Source organism: Lynx canadensis, chromosome F2, assembly GCF_007474595.2.
Source record: "Lynx canadensis isolate LIC74 chromosome F2, mLynCan4.pri.v2, whole genome shotgun sequence".
Lineage (NCBI taxonomy): Eukaryota > Metazoa > Chordata > Mammalia > Carnivora > Felidae > Lynx > Lynx canadensis.
Genome location: NC_044320.2, coordinates 19,689,468 through 19,706,961, shown reverse-complemented (window position 1 = coordinate 19,706,961; position 17,494 = coordinate 19,689,468). Strand labels below are relative to the sequence as shown.

The following is a 17,494-nucleotide window of genomic DNA, read 5'->3' as shown; positions in this document are numbered from 1 at the left end:
CATATCATAGTGAAACTGGCAAAATACAAGGATAAAGAGAAAATTCTGAAAGCAGCAAGGGGTAAACATGCTCTAACATATAAAGAGAGAGCAATAAGACTAGTGACAGATCTCTCTACTGAAACTTGGCGGGCCAAAAAGGAATGGCAGGAAATCTTCAATGTGATGAACAGAAAAAATATGCAGCTGAGAATCCTTTATCCAGCAAGTCTGTCATTCAGAATAGAAGAAGAGATAAAGGTCTTCCCAAACAAACAAAAACTGAAGGAATTCATCACCACTAAACCAGCCCTACAAGAGATCCTAAGGGGGATTCTGTGAGTGAAATGTTGCAAGGACCACAAAGTACGAGAGACATCACTACAAGCATGAAACCTACAGGCATCACAATGACTCTAAACCCATCTTTCAATAATAACACTGAATGTAAATGGACTAAATGCTCCAACCAAAAGACATAGGGTATCAGAATGGATAAAAAAATAAGACCCATCTATTTGCTGTCTACAAGAGACTCATTTTAGACATGAGGACACCTTCAGACTGAAAGTGAGGGGATGGAGAACTATCTATCATGCTACTGGAAGTCAAAAGAAAGCTGGAGTAGCCATACTTATATCAGACAAACTAGACTTTAAATTAAAGGTGGTAACAAGAGATGAAGAAAGGCATTATGTAATAATTACAGGGTCTATCCATCAGGAAGAGCTAACAATTATATAAATGTCTATGTGCCGAATTCAGGAGCCGCCAAATATATAAAACAATTAATCACAAACGTAAGTAACCTTATTGATAAGAATGTGGTAATTGCAAGGGACTTTAATCTCCACTTACAGCAATGGATAGATCATCTAGACACAGGATCAATAAAGAAACAAGGGCCGTGAACGATACATTGGACCAGATGGACTTGACAGATATATTTAGAATTCTGCATCCCAAAGCAACAGAATATACTTTCTTCTCAAGTGCACATGGAACATTCTCCAAAATGGATCACATACTGGGTCACAAAACAGCCCTTCATAAGTATACAAGAATTGAGATCATACCATGCATACTTTCAGACCACAATGCTATGAAGCTTGAAATCAACCACAGGAAAAAGTCTGGAAAACCTCCAAAAGCATGGAGGTTAAAGAACACCATACTAAAGAATGAGTGGGTCAACCAGGCAATTAGAGAAGAAATTAAAAAATACATGGAAACAAGTGAAAATGAAAATACAAAAATACAAATGCTTTGGGATGCAGTGAAGGCAGTCCTGAGAGGAAAATACATTGCAATCCAGGCCTATCTCAAGAAACAAGAAAAATCCCCAATACAAAATCTAACAGCACACCTAAAGAAATAGAAGCAGAACAGCAAAGACACCCTAAACCCAGCAGAAGAAGAGAAATAATAAAGATCAGAGCAGAAAAAAAAAATATGGAATCTAAAAAAACTGTAGAGCAGATCAATGAAACCAAGAGTTGGTTTTTTGAAAAAATAAACAAAATTGCTAAACCTCTGGCCAGGCTTCTCAAAAAGAAAAGGGAGATGACCCAAATAGATAAAATCATGAATGAAAATGGAATTATTACAACCAATCCCTCAGAAATACAAGCAATTAACAGGGAATACTATGAAAAATTATATGCCAACAAACTGGACAACCTGGAAGAAATGGACAAATTCCTAAGCACCCACACACTTCCAAAACTCAAACAGGAAGAAATAGAAAGCTTGAATAGACCCATAACCAGCGAAGAAACTGAATCAGTTATCAAAAATCTCCCAACTAATAGTCCAGGACCAGATGGCTTCCCAGGGGAATTCTACCAGACATTTAAAGCAGAGATAATACCTATCCTTCTCAAGCTGTTCCAAAAAATAGAAAGGGAAGGAAAACTTCCAGACTCATTCTATGAAGCCAGCATTACTTTGATTCCTAAACCAGACAGAGACCCAGCAAAAAAAGAGAACTAAGGCCAATATCCCTGATGAATATGGATGCAAAAATTCTCAATAAGATACTAGCAAATTGAATTCAACAGCATATAAAAAGAATTATATATACCATGATCAAGTGGGATTCATTCCTGGGCTGCAGGGCTTGTTCAACATTTGCAAATCAATCAATGTGATACATCACATTAATAAAAGAAAAGAACCATATGATCCTGTCTATTGATGCAGAAAAAGCATTTGACAAAATCAGCATCCTTTCTTAATAAAAACCCTCGAGAAAGTCAGGATAGAAGGAACATACTTAAGCATCATAAAAGCCATTTATGAAAAGCCCACAGCTAATATCATCCTCAATGGGGAAAAACTGAGAGCTTTCTCCCTGAGATCACGATATCCAGGGAGGATACCCAGGACAGGGATATCCACTCTCACCGCTGTTGTTTAACATAGTGTTGAAAGTTCTAGCATCAGCAATCAGACAACAAAAGGAAATCAAAGGCATCAAAACTGGCAAAGATGATGTCAAGCTTTCACTTTTTGCAGATGACACGATATTATACATGGAAAACCCGATAGACTCCACCACGTCTGCTAGAACTGATACATGAATTCAGCAAAGTTGCAGGATACAAAATCAATGTACAGAAATCAGCTGCATTCTTATATGCTAATAATGAAGCAACAGAAAGACAAATAAAGAAACTGATCCCATTCACAATTGCACCAAGAAGCATAAAATACCTAGGAATAAATCTAACCAAAGATGTAAAAGATCTGTATGCTGAAAACTATAGAAAGCTTATGAAGGTAATTGAAGAAGATATAAAGAAATGGAAAAACATTCCATGCTCATGGATTGGAAGAATAAATATTGTTAAAATGTCAATACTACCCAAAGCTATCTACACATTCAATGCAATCCCAATCAAAATTGCACCAGCATTCTTCTCGAAACTAGAACAAGCAATCCTAAAATTTGTATGAAACCACAAAAGACCCCGAATAGCCAAAGTAATTTTGAAGAAGACCAAAGCAGGAGGCATCACAATCCCAGACTTTAGCCTCTACTACAAAGCTGTAATCATCAAGACACCATGGTATTGTCACAAAAAGAGACACATAGACCAATGGAATAGAATAGAAACCCCAGAATTACACTCACAAACGTATGGCCAACTAATCTTTGACAAAGCAGGAAAGAATATCCAATGGCAAAAAGACAGTCTCCTTAACAAATGGTGCTGGGAGAACTGGACAGCAACAGGCAGAAGGATGAAACTAGACCACTTTCTCACACCATTCACAAAAATAAACTCAAAATGGATAAAGGGCCTGAATGTGAGACAGGAAACCATCAAAATCCTAGAGGAGAAAGCAGAAAAAAAACCTCTCTGACCTCAGCTGCAGCAATTTCTTACTTGACACATCCCCAAAGGCAAGGGACTTAAAAGCAAAAATGAACTACTGGGACCTCATCAAGATAAAATGCTTCTGCACAGCAAAGGAAACAATCAACAAAACTAAAAGGCAACCAACGGAATGGGAAAAGATATTTGCAAATGACATATCAGACAATGGGCTAGTATCCAAAACCTATAAAGAGCTCACCAAACTCCACACCCGAAAAACAAATAATCCAGTAAAGAAATGGGCAGAAAACATGAATAGACACTTCTCTAAAGAAGACATCCAGATGGCCAACAGGCACATGAAAAGTTGCTCAACGTCGCTCCTCATCAGGGAAATACAAATCAAAACCACACTCAGATACCACCTCATGCCAGTCAGAGTGGCTAAAATGAACAAATCAGGAGACTATAGATGCTGGAGAGGATGTGGAGAAACAGGACCCCTCTTGCACTATTGGTGGGAATGCAAGCTGGTGCAGCCACTCTGGAAAAGTGTGGAGGTTCCTCAAAAAATTAAAAACAGATCTACCTTATGACCCAGCAATAGCACTGCTAGGAATTTACCCAAGGGATACAGGAGTGCTGATGCATAGGGGCACTTGTACCCCAATGCTTATAGCAGCACTTTCAACAATAGCCAAATTATGGAAAGAGCCTAAATGTCCATCAACTGATGAATGGATAAAGAAATCGTGGTTTATATACACAATGGAATACCACGTGGCCATGAGAAAGAATGAAATATGGCCTTTTGTAGCAACGTGGATGGAACTGGAGAGTGTTATGCTAAGTGAAATAAGTCATAGAGAGAAAGATACCGTATGTTTTCACTCTTATGTGGATCCTGAGAAACTTAACAGAAGACCATGGGGGAGGGGAAGGAAAAAAAAAAAAGCTTAGAGAGGGAGGGAGCCAAACCATAAGAGACTCTTAAAAACTGAGAACAAACTGAGGGTTGATGGGGGGTGGGAGGGAGGGGAGGGTGGGTGATGGGTATTGAGGAGGGCACCTGTTGGAATGAGCACCGGGTGTTGTATGGAAACCAATTTGACAATAAATTTCATATTTAAAAAAAACTGATTTGTAAAATGAAAATTTAGGGCTCGTAAGAGGGAGCTAAAAAATTAATAGCAGTACTTCTGTTAAAATTACAAAAGAGAAAAAAAGATCAAAACTCCATCACATTTTAAAATCATGAAATAAAATCTTAAAATGGTTGTCATTATTTGTAGTGCAATTAAGTTCAGTGGTATAGTGAGGAAAACACTTCTGCCAAATTATGTTAGCTCTGTGATCCTGGGCACGTCAGGAGGTGGGCCCTAAAATGAGAGCACTGAATGGAGATGGTGTTTAATATCCCCACAGGTCAAATTCTATGATTTGAAAGCAATCATTTCCATTCCTTAGTAAGAGGCCCTGAAATAACTCCTGATTTCTGTCCTCAGTGACAGCATTTTGAAGAACTTCTTCTAGCTGAAATGGTCCCAATCACTTAAATGGCAAGGAATCCTCACATGTGTGAAAACAACATTCTTCTCTTCTCTCAAGTTAAGACGTGGACTGCTCCGTCCTCACTAGTAGTTACACTTTGGGACCCACCGTGCTTACTTGAGACGGAAGGACAACACTCATGAAGAAAGCAGGAACCCAGTACTGACGTTCTCTATTCATATCATAAAATATCTTAAAGACAACCCCCAAACCAGCAAACCTGAGCCTAAAAAGAGCATCTCTTCATTTCCTGAAGTCATTGCTTACTAAAGCTAATTAAGATAAAAAGCTGCTAAGAAGAAAGCTCACTTTGAAACCTTTGTTTTCCAAAAGCCCAGCATTTCTTACAGATGAAAGAAGCTTGGACATTTTTAAAGAGTTGGGCCAGACAAATACAACTGCCACAGGTTAGTTCTGTCCTGATCTCTCCATGCATATTACACTGAGTGAAAACATTTCATTCATATCCATGTGTATGTATATATAAGTAATTTCCTACAAAAAATGCATTAATATGTTTTCATTTTCTTGACCATTCCTATTCCTAGCAAGGAGTGTTCTACGGGAGAAACACAGAGGGGGAGAACTTTCAAATCTTCTGATGTTAATATCAAAATTGTCTATTTTCTTACTCTGAAACTTGGCAAATCCCACCAAACTGAATTAGAAGTTGTCCTTCATTCTACCCCTTGAGTTTAGCTGTACACTTCCAAACACTAAAAAGTATGATGTAAACAGCCATCAATGTCCTGAGTAATTACATAAAAGTTTTCATGTCATTCTTACAGTAATGTGACGAACACTAAAGAGCAGCTTGGAAGTAACAGCTAAAATTTCCTTCATAATAATATACAATCTCTTCAATGCAGGCTTCTATCTTAAGAAATGAAAAAACACTGTTTAACAGGTAAAACTTGAGAAAGCACTTATATTTTAAATGAAATGTAAAGCACCAGTAAAAATCTCCAATTCCTAAGTTTTTAATTTTTAAATGTATTTTTTTAAATTACTGTCATGTTGGTCTATAATCCAGTATCTTACAGAAAGCTATTAAAGGTAGGATCTCATATGTTCTGAATTTTAAAGCCTTTTTTGTTGGGAAAGGAAAATCATTGTGTGGAAACAAGTATATACATCTAATAGAAGCCAGTCAGGTCATAACTCCACCTGTTCCCCACTGTATACAGGATAAATAAAATGTCAACTCCTAAGGCCTTTCACTTTTGCATCCTAATCTATTTTTCCAGATAATACCATCTGCCAAACATCCTTTCAGAACTTGAGACTTACCTAAAATGTCTTTCTCGTGTGGCAAACTCTTTTGCACTCTTCAAGAGATATCTCAAATGTCACTACCCCATGAACATTCTGCCATTCCAGGCAGGGCTCATGGTTCTGTTCTTCAGGTTTCTAGAGTACTTTGCTCTTCGCTTTATTTCAGTAACTATCTATTTGTATTATAATTTATCTGTTCCTATGCCTCTCTTTCTAGTACACTAAGTTAACACAAAGTATCTGATACACACAAAACACAGTACAGTGGCAAATTGGTGCTCAAGAAATGATAAATAAATGAATACCTGAAGCCTTTAAAAAGAACTGCCCGCGAACAATGTGATATTTTGATTAAAAATAAATCTACTTAGGAGCACCTGGGTGGCTCAGTCAGTTAAGCATCCAACTCTTGATTTCAACTCAGACCATGATCTCATAGTTCATGGGATCAAGCCCTGTGACAGGCTCTGCACTGGCAGCACGGAACTTGCTTAGGATTCTGTCTTCCTCTCTCTCTGCCCCTCCCCTGAAAGTGTACACGTGCTGTCTCTCAAAAAAAAACATTAAAAAAAAAAAAAAACACCTAATTAAGATTCTTAAAGCCACTAAGAACAAAGATCATATAATGTGAAAGATGTTTGTTTAAAAATGTTTACTCTTTATGAGGAACATTATTATTGTAAAAGCTATATGGGAACTACAAGGACATTTTGGGAGACAAAGAAATCTGAATATCAGATATATATTGGAGTAGGGTGTGTTAACAATATTGAGGATTGTCCTTATTCATAGGAATATACACTAAAGTATTTTGGGAATAGCATCATGATACAACTTACTTTCAAACAATTCAGGAAAAAAAGAGGTATGTATAAAGAAAGAAAGGGAAAAGAAACAAAGTAAATATGGTAAAAAGTTAACAACTAATAACCCAAGATGAAAATACACAGCCATTCACTGTACTATTCTTAAGATTTTTCTAAGCTTTGTAAATTTTTGTTTAAAGTTTATTTTGAGAGAGAGCACACACATGTGCAAGTGAGTTGGGAGGAGCAGAGAGAGAGAGACTGAGAGAGAATCCCAGGGAGGCTCCGCACTGTCAGTGCAGAGCCCAGTGTAGGGCTTGAACTCACAAACCATGAGATCGTGGCTTGAGCCAAAGTTAGACACTTAACCGACTGAGCCACCCAGGTGCCCCTAAACTTTGAAAAATTTAAAAACAAAAGTTTGGGGAGAAAAAGTTACAGGGGAAAATTAAACTAAAAAATGGGGCAAGATATTTGATGTCTGTACGTATGTGTACATACATAGATAGCTCTGTGTGTGTGTGTGTGCGTACCTTTGAAACAAAAACTGTTGAGGGCACCTGGGTGGCTCAACAGGTTAAGTTGCTGACTCTTGATCTCAGCTGAGGTCATAATCTCCTGGTTGGTGAGTTGGAGCCCCCCAATGGCTCTGTGCTAGCAGCACAGAGCCTGCTTGGGATTCTATCTCTGCCCCTCTCCCACTTGCACGCACACATGCATGCACACACACGCACACACACACACACACACACACACACTCTACCTCTCTCAAAATAAACAAACTTAAAAAAAATTTTTTTATTAAAAAAAAATAAATGAAGCTTTAAAACAAAACCGTTGGGATGATACCAGAGCAGCACCCAGAACATAAGGCTAAGTGGAGCTACCATACACCAAGCAGAGAGTCTTAGACACCAGGCAGTCAGTCTAGGATCTCAAAAACAGAAGTCTGGGAACCTTGCTTCCAGCACATGGCCATTAGAATGACTCAGTTACCAGGTGTCCCTCTTGGTAACTTTCAGCTCTAAGTCTCCCTAGTATATTTCTAAAAAGAGTATTACTAATATTCATTGAGTGATAGATGAAAGAAAAAAGAACATGAATAGAAGTTCATATAATTAGTCTTATTCTCAAATTTCAATTTTCAAAAATATTTTTTCTAAAAATTATTTTTTCTAAAAAAATTTTTTGGCTATGTTTTTATTTATTTTTGAGAGAGAGAGAGCGTGAGGTAGGGGGAGGGACAGAGAGAGAGAGAGAGAGAGAGACAGAATCTGAAGCAGGCTCCAGGCTCTGAGCTGTCAGCACAGAGTCTGATGTGGGGCTCAAACTCGTAAACCGCAAGATCATAATCTGAGCTGAAGTCGGATGCTTAACCGACTGAGCCATCCAAGTGCCCCACAATTTTCAAAATTCTAATACTATGTATCCTACCAAAATTACTATCTTACTGAGAAATTTCTGAAACCAGCTAAGCAAGCAAACTTTGATTCTTCAAAAGCATCTGATGACCACCTATTCTAAGATGATCTTTTCTTAACTGCCATGGTACTGTCTCCCTATGCTACTTCAAATGGGTTCACCAAATTATATAACTATGCAAAGTCAAGACATCTCAAATCCAGTTTGGAATAGGACAGAAATAAATAAATGTATTTAATTAAACCCCTACTGTCTACAGTTTGATTTACATATGTAAATCAAGATAATGTTTATCTCAAATGACCATATAACCCAGGAGCCCCAATAGGGAGTGAGGGGCAGACAGAGTTCAGCAGGTTTAAGGACTTAGATGATGGCCTACCTCCTTGTTACAAAAGAATTCTCATTATAACTTCTTAAAACGATTACTAGTAAGAAGATAACGTAGTAATATGAAAAATTATTATGATAGAATGCTATTTTTAAACCTTCATTAAAACTACGCACAACGTTTTTTCCCTATAGGCCAAATATACTGTTTCTTCTTTTTGTTCAGATAAAACTCTGTAACATGATTATATTACCATTATAATTTTTAAAAAAGAAATTTTAAAAATTAAGCAAAAAAGGGGATTTCCTAGATCGGATTCATTCATGTATCTCAGAGGCTCAGGTGTGGAAGGGAAATGAGCAATCCTCTAACCACTGTCCCCCAACGTCCAATGTTCTCCCAAAACACTAAACAACAAAACAAAAAACCTCTCCCAACTATTCACACCACTCCCACTGTTCATACTGCTCCCATCTAATTTATAGCTCTGAAGAGCTGAGCAGTAAATTGTTTATGACCACAACCTCACAGATCTGTTTTGTTTACATTACTGTCATAGAAAATTCCAACTCAAAGCAGCAACTGTGTTTCACAGTGAACACTATCAAAATTAAATACTAAGCATCAATCAGAGCTTGAATTTGTATAACCACAACCTTCCAATGGGCTTCAAATGTCTTAAAGAATTGTTCCATTAATCTTAAATGTGTATTTATTTTGTTCAAGAAATCTTCCTTAGACGGTGGTAAGATTCTTTGTATTTCATTATGCCTTCCTCAAAGTTACAATCCATCTCAGTCGTGGAATCAAGCACTCTTGTTAAGAATATATTTAACACACTGGGGCGCCTAGGTGTCTCAGTCGGTTAAGCCTCCGACTTTGGCGGAGGTCATGATCCTGTGGTTCGTGAGTTCGAGCCTCACATCGGGCTCTGTGCTGACAGCTCAGAGCCTGGAGCCTGCTTCGGATTCTGTGTCTCCCTCTCTCTGCCCCACCCCCGCTCACACTCTATGTCTGTCTCAAAAATAAATAAACGTTAAAAAAAATTTTTTTAAAGAATACATTCAACACAGTATAGTTTGTGCTACATATTAACTGTTAAATAATCCTTTACAAGTTCCTGACCTTGTGTTCATCCCCTGGATCTAAATGACAGTAATCATAACAGTCTTCAGTGTGACCACAAGTAGCAAAATATAAATAAAACACCATGTAAACATTTTCCTAGGGATTACGGAAACCATTAGAAAAATAATTTAGCTTTATCATATAAACTGGTTTATGTGCTGTTTTCCAAATACTCTGAGGACAAGTTCCATACAACTGTATTTCAACGAAATATCTACTATGGTGTCTTTACTTGGGGCACTGCACTATGATTATGAAATTGAGGGACAGAAGTCGTGCAATTACTTAACATCACAATGCTGGTAAGTAATTTTTTTTCAAGAACCAGAACTTGGTATTTAGTTGTGATTTAGTGAAGTAGCCACTAATAAAACAGGTAGGACATGTTATTTTCCAATATTGTAAGGAGAAGATGAAGTAACACACATACTAGAATAGCAACTGCTCTCTCACCATCTATCTAGAACAGTTAAATTTACCTTTTAACTGAATTTTAAACCAAAACCAGTAATCCAATTTCAACACATCAGAGCCATAAGGCAAATTTTCTTTAAATATATACAACATTTACAAGTCAATTGGAAAAGACCAAAAAATTCAATTGGCAAAGAATATGAAAGACTTACAAAATAGGAACTACATACAGCTCAAATATTTGAGAAGCATAATGATGTCATCACTACATAAATTTAACAACATTTTGGGCACTTGATATGAATACACTGTGCTTTACAAATATTAACTCATTTAATTTTCAGTGTGCAGAAGTAGGTACCATCATCTCCATTTCATAAACAGAAAAACAAAGGCTTAGACAAGTCACACTGAGTAAATCATTCAGCTGAGATGTGACCCTCATCAAACTGGTTCCAGAGTCTAGTACTGAAGAGCACTATTAGGCTATCCTGCCCTTTGACCTCATTCAAATAGAGCAAAACTGTGATGAGATACCACGGTCTCCAGCATGCACAACAATAACAACATGTGCTGTTCCTGAAAGGATACACAAGAAATTGGTTACCTCTGGGAAAGGTCACTAGACCTATTTTTCCACTGTGTAATCTTCTGAAATAAAAATAACAATAATAATACTTTGCAGACTCATGTTTACAGCTCTTTGAACATTTGGGATACTTCCACATAAATGAATATTTTTGTTTCCTCAACCACCTTGTGAGGCAAAATGAGTGAATATACCCTTAGTAAATATTATCATGCTCACCACTGTGAAGGAAGATGTGATAAGTATCCTTCTTAAAGAAAAAAAAAAAAAAAGACAAAAGATTAACCATAGTTCCTTAAGTACGAAAACCTGTTGTAAAATGAAAATATTCTAATAATAAAAATTTTTTAAAAGCTACTGCTGTCTCACCAGAATTCATAAGTTTCCAAAGTTGATCTACCAAGGCTTCATTACATAAGGGAGACTCCATGTTCTTAGTAAATGGTGGGTTCTTAGTCAACATGTTTAGAATCTTATGTCTGAAAGATAAAGATAGAATCTTATGTCAGCAAACTTTTGCTGACCATGAAACACATTTAAAAATTTTCTGTAGTTCCTCCTTCCTATTTTATCCTCTCTTCTTACATCTACCTTTGTGTTTAAGTTTAATTTCATTTCAAAGACATTATCTTAAACATCCTAAATATTTACTATTGTTAATCCACTAAAAAAATTCTAGTGGGTTTGTTCTTTCTAAAATGGCCTTATGTACAACGAGGTCTTTTAAAACTGACTCTATGTATTCCTAACCAACCTTTCCTATTCATTTCTAAAATGAACATTTTATATTCCCTAGAAATTTTTTTAATATATATATATTTTAGTGTTTATTTTAAATTTTGAGAGAGAGAGAGAAAGCACACATGTGCACATGAACAAGGGAAGGGGCAGAGAGAGAGGGAGACAGAATCCCAAGGAGACTCCACACTGCCAGTGCAACGCAGGGCTCAATCCCATGAACTGTGAGATCATGACCTGAGCAGAAATCAAGAGTCGGATGCTTAACTGACTGAGCCACCCATGTCCCCATCCCTTGAAAAATTTTTAAAGACAGACTGGTAAGTAAATAGAAAAATCTTTACATGGTGGAGGGGTGGGGGGAGATCACATACAGGCCAAGAAGTCTACACTGAAATAATAAAATGAATATAAACTGCATTCTTATGATATCTTTGTAAAGCATGGAGATGTGCAGAAGCATTTAAAATATGGAGACCACACAAAAAGGTTTCCTCAAAATGAGCTGAAATTTAGAAGAGTTCATTAGTAAAAGTATCCTCATGGAGGGTAACAGTGAAATTCCACTACTCAGAGTTACTTCTTGTGAGAGGCTACCTGAACACTTCTGTAGTCTTCTAAAAATAGGGAAATGTGACCAAAACAAAATTGGAAAAAGAAAATGTCCAGTGTTATGAGTAGGAGATGCCAGAGAAAAAGATAAAGAAAAGGAGAAGCAAGGAAGCTATGGCCATAGCCTAGCATTTAGTGCAGGGATAAGAGCCAGGCCTGGGCTCAAGAGATTCAAGACCACGGAGTAATGGGATGCTTGGATATAACTGGAGAAGAAAGAAACTTAGATTATAATTATAAATGAGATTAGCAAAACCTTAATGGTGAACCCAGGAAGTTTTTATATTTAATTGTTGGTGGTAAGGCATCAAACTGGATTTGTACTTAAAAAAGAAATGGGAAGAAAGTGAAACTACTAGGTTGCAGCTTAAGACACTTAACCCCTTTTGGCTTCAATTTCATGTCTATAAAACTAAAAGAGATGGACTCTCTTTTACTATCTTTTACTCTCTTTACTATCTTTTAGTGCTTTGAAATTTTAAGACTGTATAAAAGACTATTGAAAAGCTATGAGAACAAAAAGTGAAATGGGATTATAGATGTAATTTACAGATGGGTAATGTGAAAGGGATATTTATCTTCATGGATATGTCATATCCATATTTTTGTACCTTTATAAATAAACACAATTCCTGTCCTTAAGGATCTCAAAATCTGTCTATAAGAATAGACCAGTATTACAGGTAAATAATCTTTAAAAATATGGATGAGTTTGTTCTTTAGAGCATGTTAATGCTGTTATACTTTTAATTTGCATTAAGAAGAAAACTTAAGTTTCTATCTGGCTGCTTTCCCAGCTACCCCAAATACCAAAGTGGGAGGGCCCAACTGATAGAACTTTATGGTATTTACTCAGATCATTATAAACCCTTGACAGCCGAGCCAATGAATTGTAAGGAGTGCACTGAGGAGGTCTTTGATCACTAAAAGAGCAATAATGATCAGTACATATATTACTTTTATCAAATTAAACATTTCATCAAAAGTTTTGTTTTTCTCTAAAGTTTAGATAATAGAAGAAAGGCTTTTACAAAGTATTTATAAATGACAAAACATCCAAAGCAATACTCAGAGGAGATAGGTTTAAGGGAAAACAATGAGAATTTTGTTCTTAATTTTACAGAGATTAAACATAAAAATTCAGAATAAGCATATGCTTCAGACAACTAGAACAGATCTAAAGCAAATCTTGAGAAAGTCATAGGATCATGTCAAGTTCATAGCAGCAAAAACATCCTATTATTTCCTTAAACAGTTGAGAATTTTCCTGGTAGGCTAGTCCAATCTATTGCCAATCACTACCAATAAGAAATGGAGTCAAATCAAAACCAAAAACATGCTCAAAATCTCTCAAGAGAAAAAGCACAGGACATATGTGTGTCTCTTGAGGAAGTGATATGCTGTAATCATATGTATGCTTGATTCCAAAACCATAATATCATTCCATGTTATTTTAAATATAATCCCTACCCATTATAATGAGAATATAGTAGTTCTTCCTATCAATGTAAAAAGTATATACATGCACAGAAATAAGTGTAAAACAAAACTCCAAAATGTTAAGTGTTTCTGGTTAAAATAATTACAGGCTTTTTGAAAGTTTTCTTCTTAATGTGATTTGATATTTTTCCAAATTTATATGAGTATTTTAAAAAGTCATGCCCACTGAAAGGAAACTGTAATTTTAAAAAACGTAAACTTCATTTTAGTTTAAAAATAGTACACCTAGATTTATTTATTTAACAATTATGCATCTAGATTATTTCTCTATCTTATCAAACTTGTAAAATGAACAGCAAACTTTATGAAGAAAAAAAGTATTAGTAATTTGTCAGGTGACTATCTAGCTTAACTTAAGTGCATTTATTTAGTTTAGTTCTCAAGATATATTAATGAAGAACTGACCTACAATCTAAAAATCTTTTACTGAGAGAAAACTATACAATTAAAGTGGACAACCCTATTACTACGTTTAAAACATCAAACTATCCATGCTCATGGATTGGAAGAATATTGTTAAAATGTGGATACTACCCCAAAGCAATCTACACATTCAATGTAATCCCTATGAAAATAACACCAGCACTCTTCACAGAGCTAGAACAAATAATCCTAAAATTTATATGGAAGTAGAAAAGATTCTGAATAGGCAAAGCAATCCTGAAGAAGAAAACCAAAGCTGGACACATCACAATTCTGGACTTCAAGTTGTATTACAAAGCTGTATCAAGACAGTATGGTACTGGCACAAAAACAGACCATAGATCAATGGAACAGAATAAGGAACCCAGAAATGGACTGCCAAATGTATGACCAACTAATCTTTGACAAAGCAGGAAAGAATATCCAATGGAAAAAAGCCTCTTCAGCAAGAGGTGTTGGGAAAACTGTACAGCGACATGCAGAAGAATGAAGCTGGACCACTTTCTTAGGTTCTTAGATGAAAGACCTAAATGTAAGACAGGAAACCGTCAAAATCCTAGAGGAGAAAACAGGCAACAACCTCTCTGACCTTGGATGCAGCAACTTCTTACTTGATATATCTCCAGAGGCAAGGAAACAAAAGCAAAAATGAACTATTGGAACCCCATCAAGATAAAATGCTTTTGCAGAGCAAAGGAAACAATCAGCAAAACTAAAGGCAGCCGACAGAATGGAGAAGACATTTGCAAATGACATATCAGATAAACGGCTAGTATCCAAAATCTATAAAGAACTTATCAAACTCAACACCCCAAAAACATATAATCCAGTGAAGAAATGGGCAGAAGATATGAATAGACACTTGCCCAAAGAAGACATCCAGATGGCTAAAAGACATATGAAAAAATGCTCAACATCACTCATCAGGGAAATCCAAATCAAAACCACAATGAGATACCACCTCACACCTGTCAGAATGGCTAAAATGAGCAACTCAGGCAACAACAGATGTTGGTGAGGATGTGGAAAAAGAGGAACCCTTTTGCACTGCTGATGGGAACACAAACTGGTGCAGCCACTCTGACAAACAGTACGGAGGTTCCTCAAAAAATTAAAAATAGAACTACCCGAAAACCCAGCAATTGCACTGCTAGGTATTTATCCAAAGGATACGGGACTGCTGATTTGAAGGGGCACATGAACCCCAATGTTTATAGCAGTACTATCAACAATAGCCGAAGTATGGACAGAGCCCAAATGTCCGTTGACTAATAAATGAATAAAGATTTGGTATGTGTGTATGTATAAACATACATAAGTACATACACATACATACATACAATGGAATATTACTCAGCTAAAAAAAAAGAATGAAATCTTGCCATCTGTAATAATGTGGATGGAAGTAGAGTATTATTATGCTAAGCAAAATGAAGTAGGTCAGTTAGAGAAAGGCAAGTATATAATTTCACTCATGTGGAATTTAAGAAACAAAACAGATGAACATAAGGGAAGGGAAGCAAAAATAATATAAAAGCAGAGAGGAAGACAAACCATAAGAGACTCTTAAATACAGAGAACAAACAGGGTTGCTGGAGAGGTGCTGGGTGGGAGGATGGGCTAAACGGGTGAGGGGCATTAAGGAGGACACTTGCTGGGATGAGCACTGGGTGTTAGATTTAAGTGATGAATCACTAAATTCTACTCCTGAAATCATTATTACACTGTATGTTAACTAACTTGGATTTAAATTAAAAAAATAAAAACATCAAACATCAAACTAACATGAAAGACTGAGAACTTCCCCACACAATTCAAAATAAATACCTTAAAGCTTTTTTCTATATACAGTTGTCAACACAGAGATAAAAGCACTTCTCTTTAACATATGACGTCATTTAAACAAACATATGATTAGAAAAAAGCCAATTGTATGATTAGAGGAAATAGTAAAAAATTGCATCCAATCACTTGTTTAACACGTACTGAATCAAATGTATATAAGGCACCATGCTTATGTTCTAGAACAGAGACCAAAGGAAACATGGTCTCTGTTTTTTTGGAAATTCTATTCCCATGCGGCAAAGATAATCAAAGATTTCCAGCTATAAAATTAACACATATATAGCAAGTATTTCTTTACTTAAGGTTAGGAAGAACTGTAGGATTTTATGGGCAATCATGACTTGAGGGACATTACCTAGTACAGGGAATCAAAGATGCATCCTTGTAGAAACAATATTCACGTTCACCTCTAAAGCATCAAGGAGTAATTACAGGTAATCTGGGGTTTTTTTCCTCCAGACTTTAAGGTTTCACCCCAGAATTCTTCAGTTTTATCTAATTCTACCAAAACCAGTAATTCTGATATATATGATAATAATGACAGAGAAAATCAACATACATTTTTAAAATTTAATTCTCACTGAAGGCCATTTTATCATTAGGAGTTTAAAAATCAACCAAGGGCCGGGGCGCCTGGGTGGCGCAGTCGGTTAAGCGTCCGACTTCAGCCAGGTCACGATCTCGCGATCCGTGAGTTCGAGCCCCGCGTCGGGCTCTGGGCTGATGGCTCAGAGCCTGGAGCCTGTTTCCGATTCTGTGTCTCCCTCTCTCTCTGCCCCTCCCCCGTTCATGCTCTGTCTCTCTCTGTCCCAAAAATAAATAAACGTTGAAAAAAAAAAAAAATTAAAAAAAAAAATCAACCAAGGGCCATAAAAACAAAATGCTGTGTTTGGGGTAGGAGAGAGTAATGCCACTGATTTTAAGAGAAAAAATTTAAATTAAAAAAAAATTTACCTATTAAAAAATTTTTTTAAATCTTTATTTATTTTGAGAGAGAGAGAGAGAGAGGGTATAAGCGGGGAAGAAAGCGGGAAAGAAAGAAAGCAGTGCAGAGCCTGACACCAGGCTTGAACTCGCGAATCATGAGATCATGACCTGAGCCAAAGCTGAACGTTTCACTCATGGAGCCACCCAGGAGCCCCTACCTATCTTTAATAATTCTATCCAATAAATATGGCAGAACATAGCAGATCTGTATTATGGTTACTTACCGAGTTAAAGAAAAAGTAATACAACAGACTGGTGGTTGCAGGGTGAAGGGAGGTAAAATGGATGAAGCAGATCAGAGTACAAACCTCCAGTTGTAAGTCATAAAGATGTATTATACAGCATGGTGACAATAGTTAATACTGTGTTGCATATTTGAAAGTTAAGAGAGTAGATCTTAAACGTTCTCATCACAAGAAAAAAAATGTGTAACTATGTACAGTGACGGCAGTTAACTTATTATGGCGATCATTTCCCAATATTTACTAGTATTGAATCATTATGTTATATGCCCAAACCAACATAACGTTATGTCAATTATATCTAAAAGAAAGAAAGAAAGAAAGAAAGA

The 17,494-nt window shown here is 36.4% G+C and overlaps 1 protein-coding gene across 5 annotated transcripts in view; it reads right to left on the bottom strand.

Annotated features, from left to right (window-relative positions):
• The window catches only part of TAF2 (TATA-box binding protein associated factor 2), a 102,850-nt gene that overhangs the window by 21,184 nt on the left and 64,172 nt on the right, over positions 1–17,494 (bottom strand). For all 5 annotated transcript variants that reach the window (XM_030304577.1, XM_030304578.1, XM_030304581.1 and 2 more), the window contains one exon: positions 11,188–11,297. In XM_030304577.1, coding sequence (XP_030160437.1) covers positions 11,188–11,297 — 110 coding nt within the window. The remainder of the gene's footprint in view (positions 1–11,187; positions 11,298–17,494) is intronic.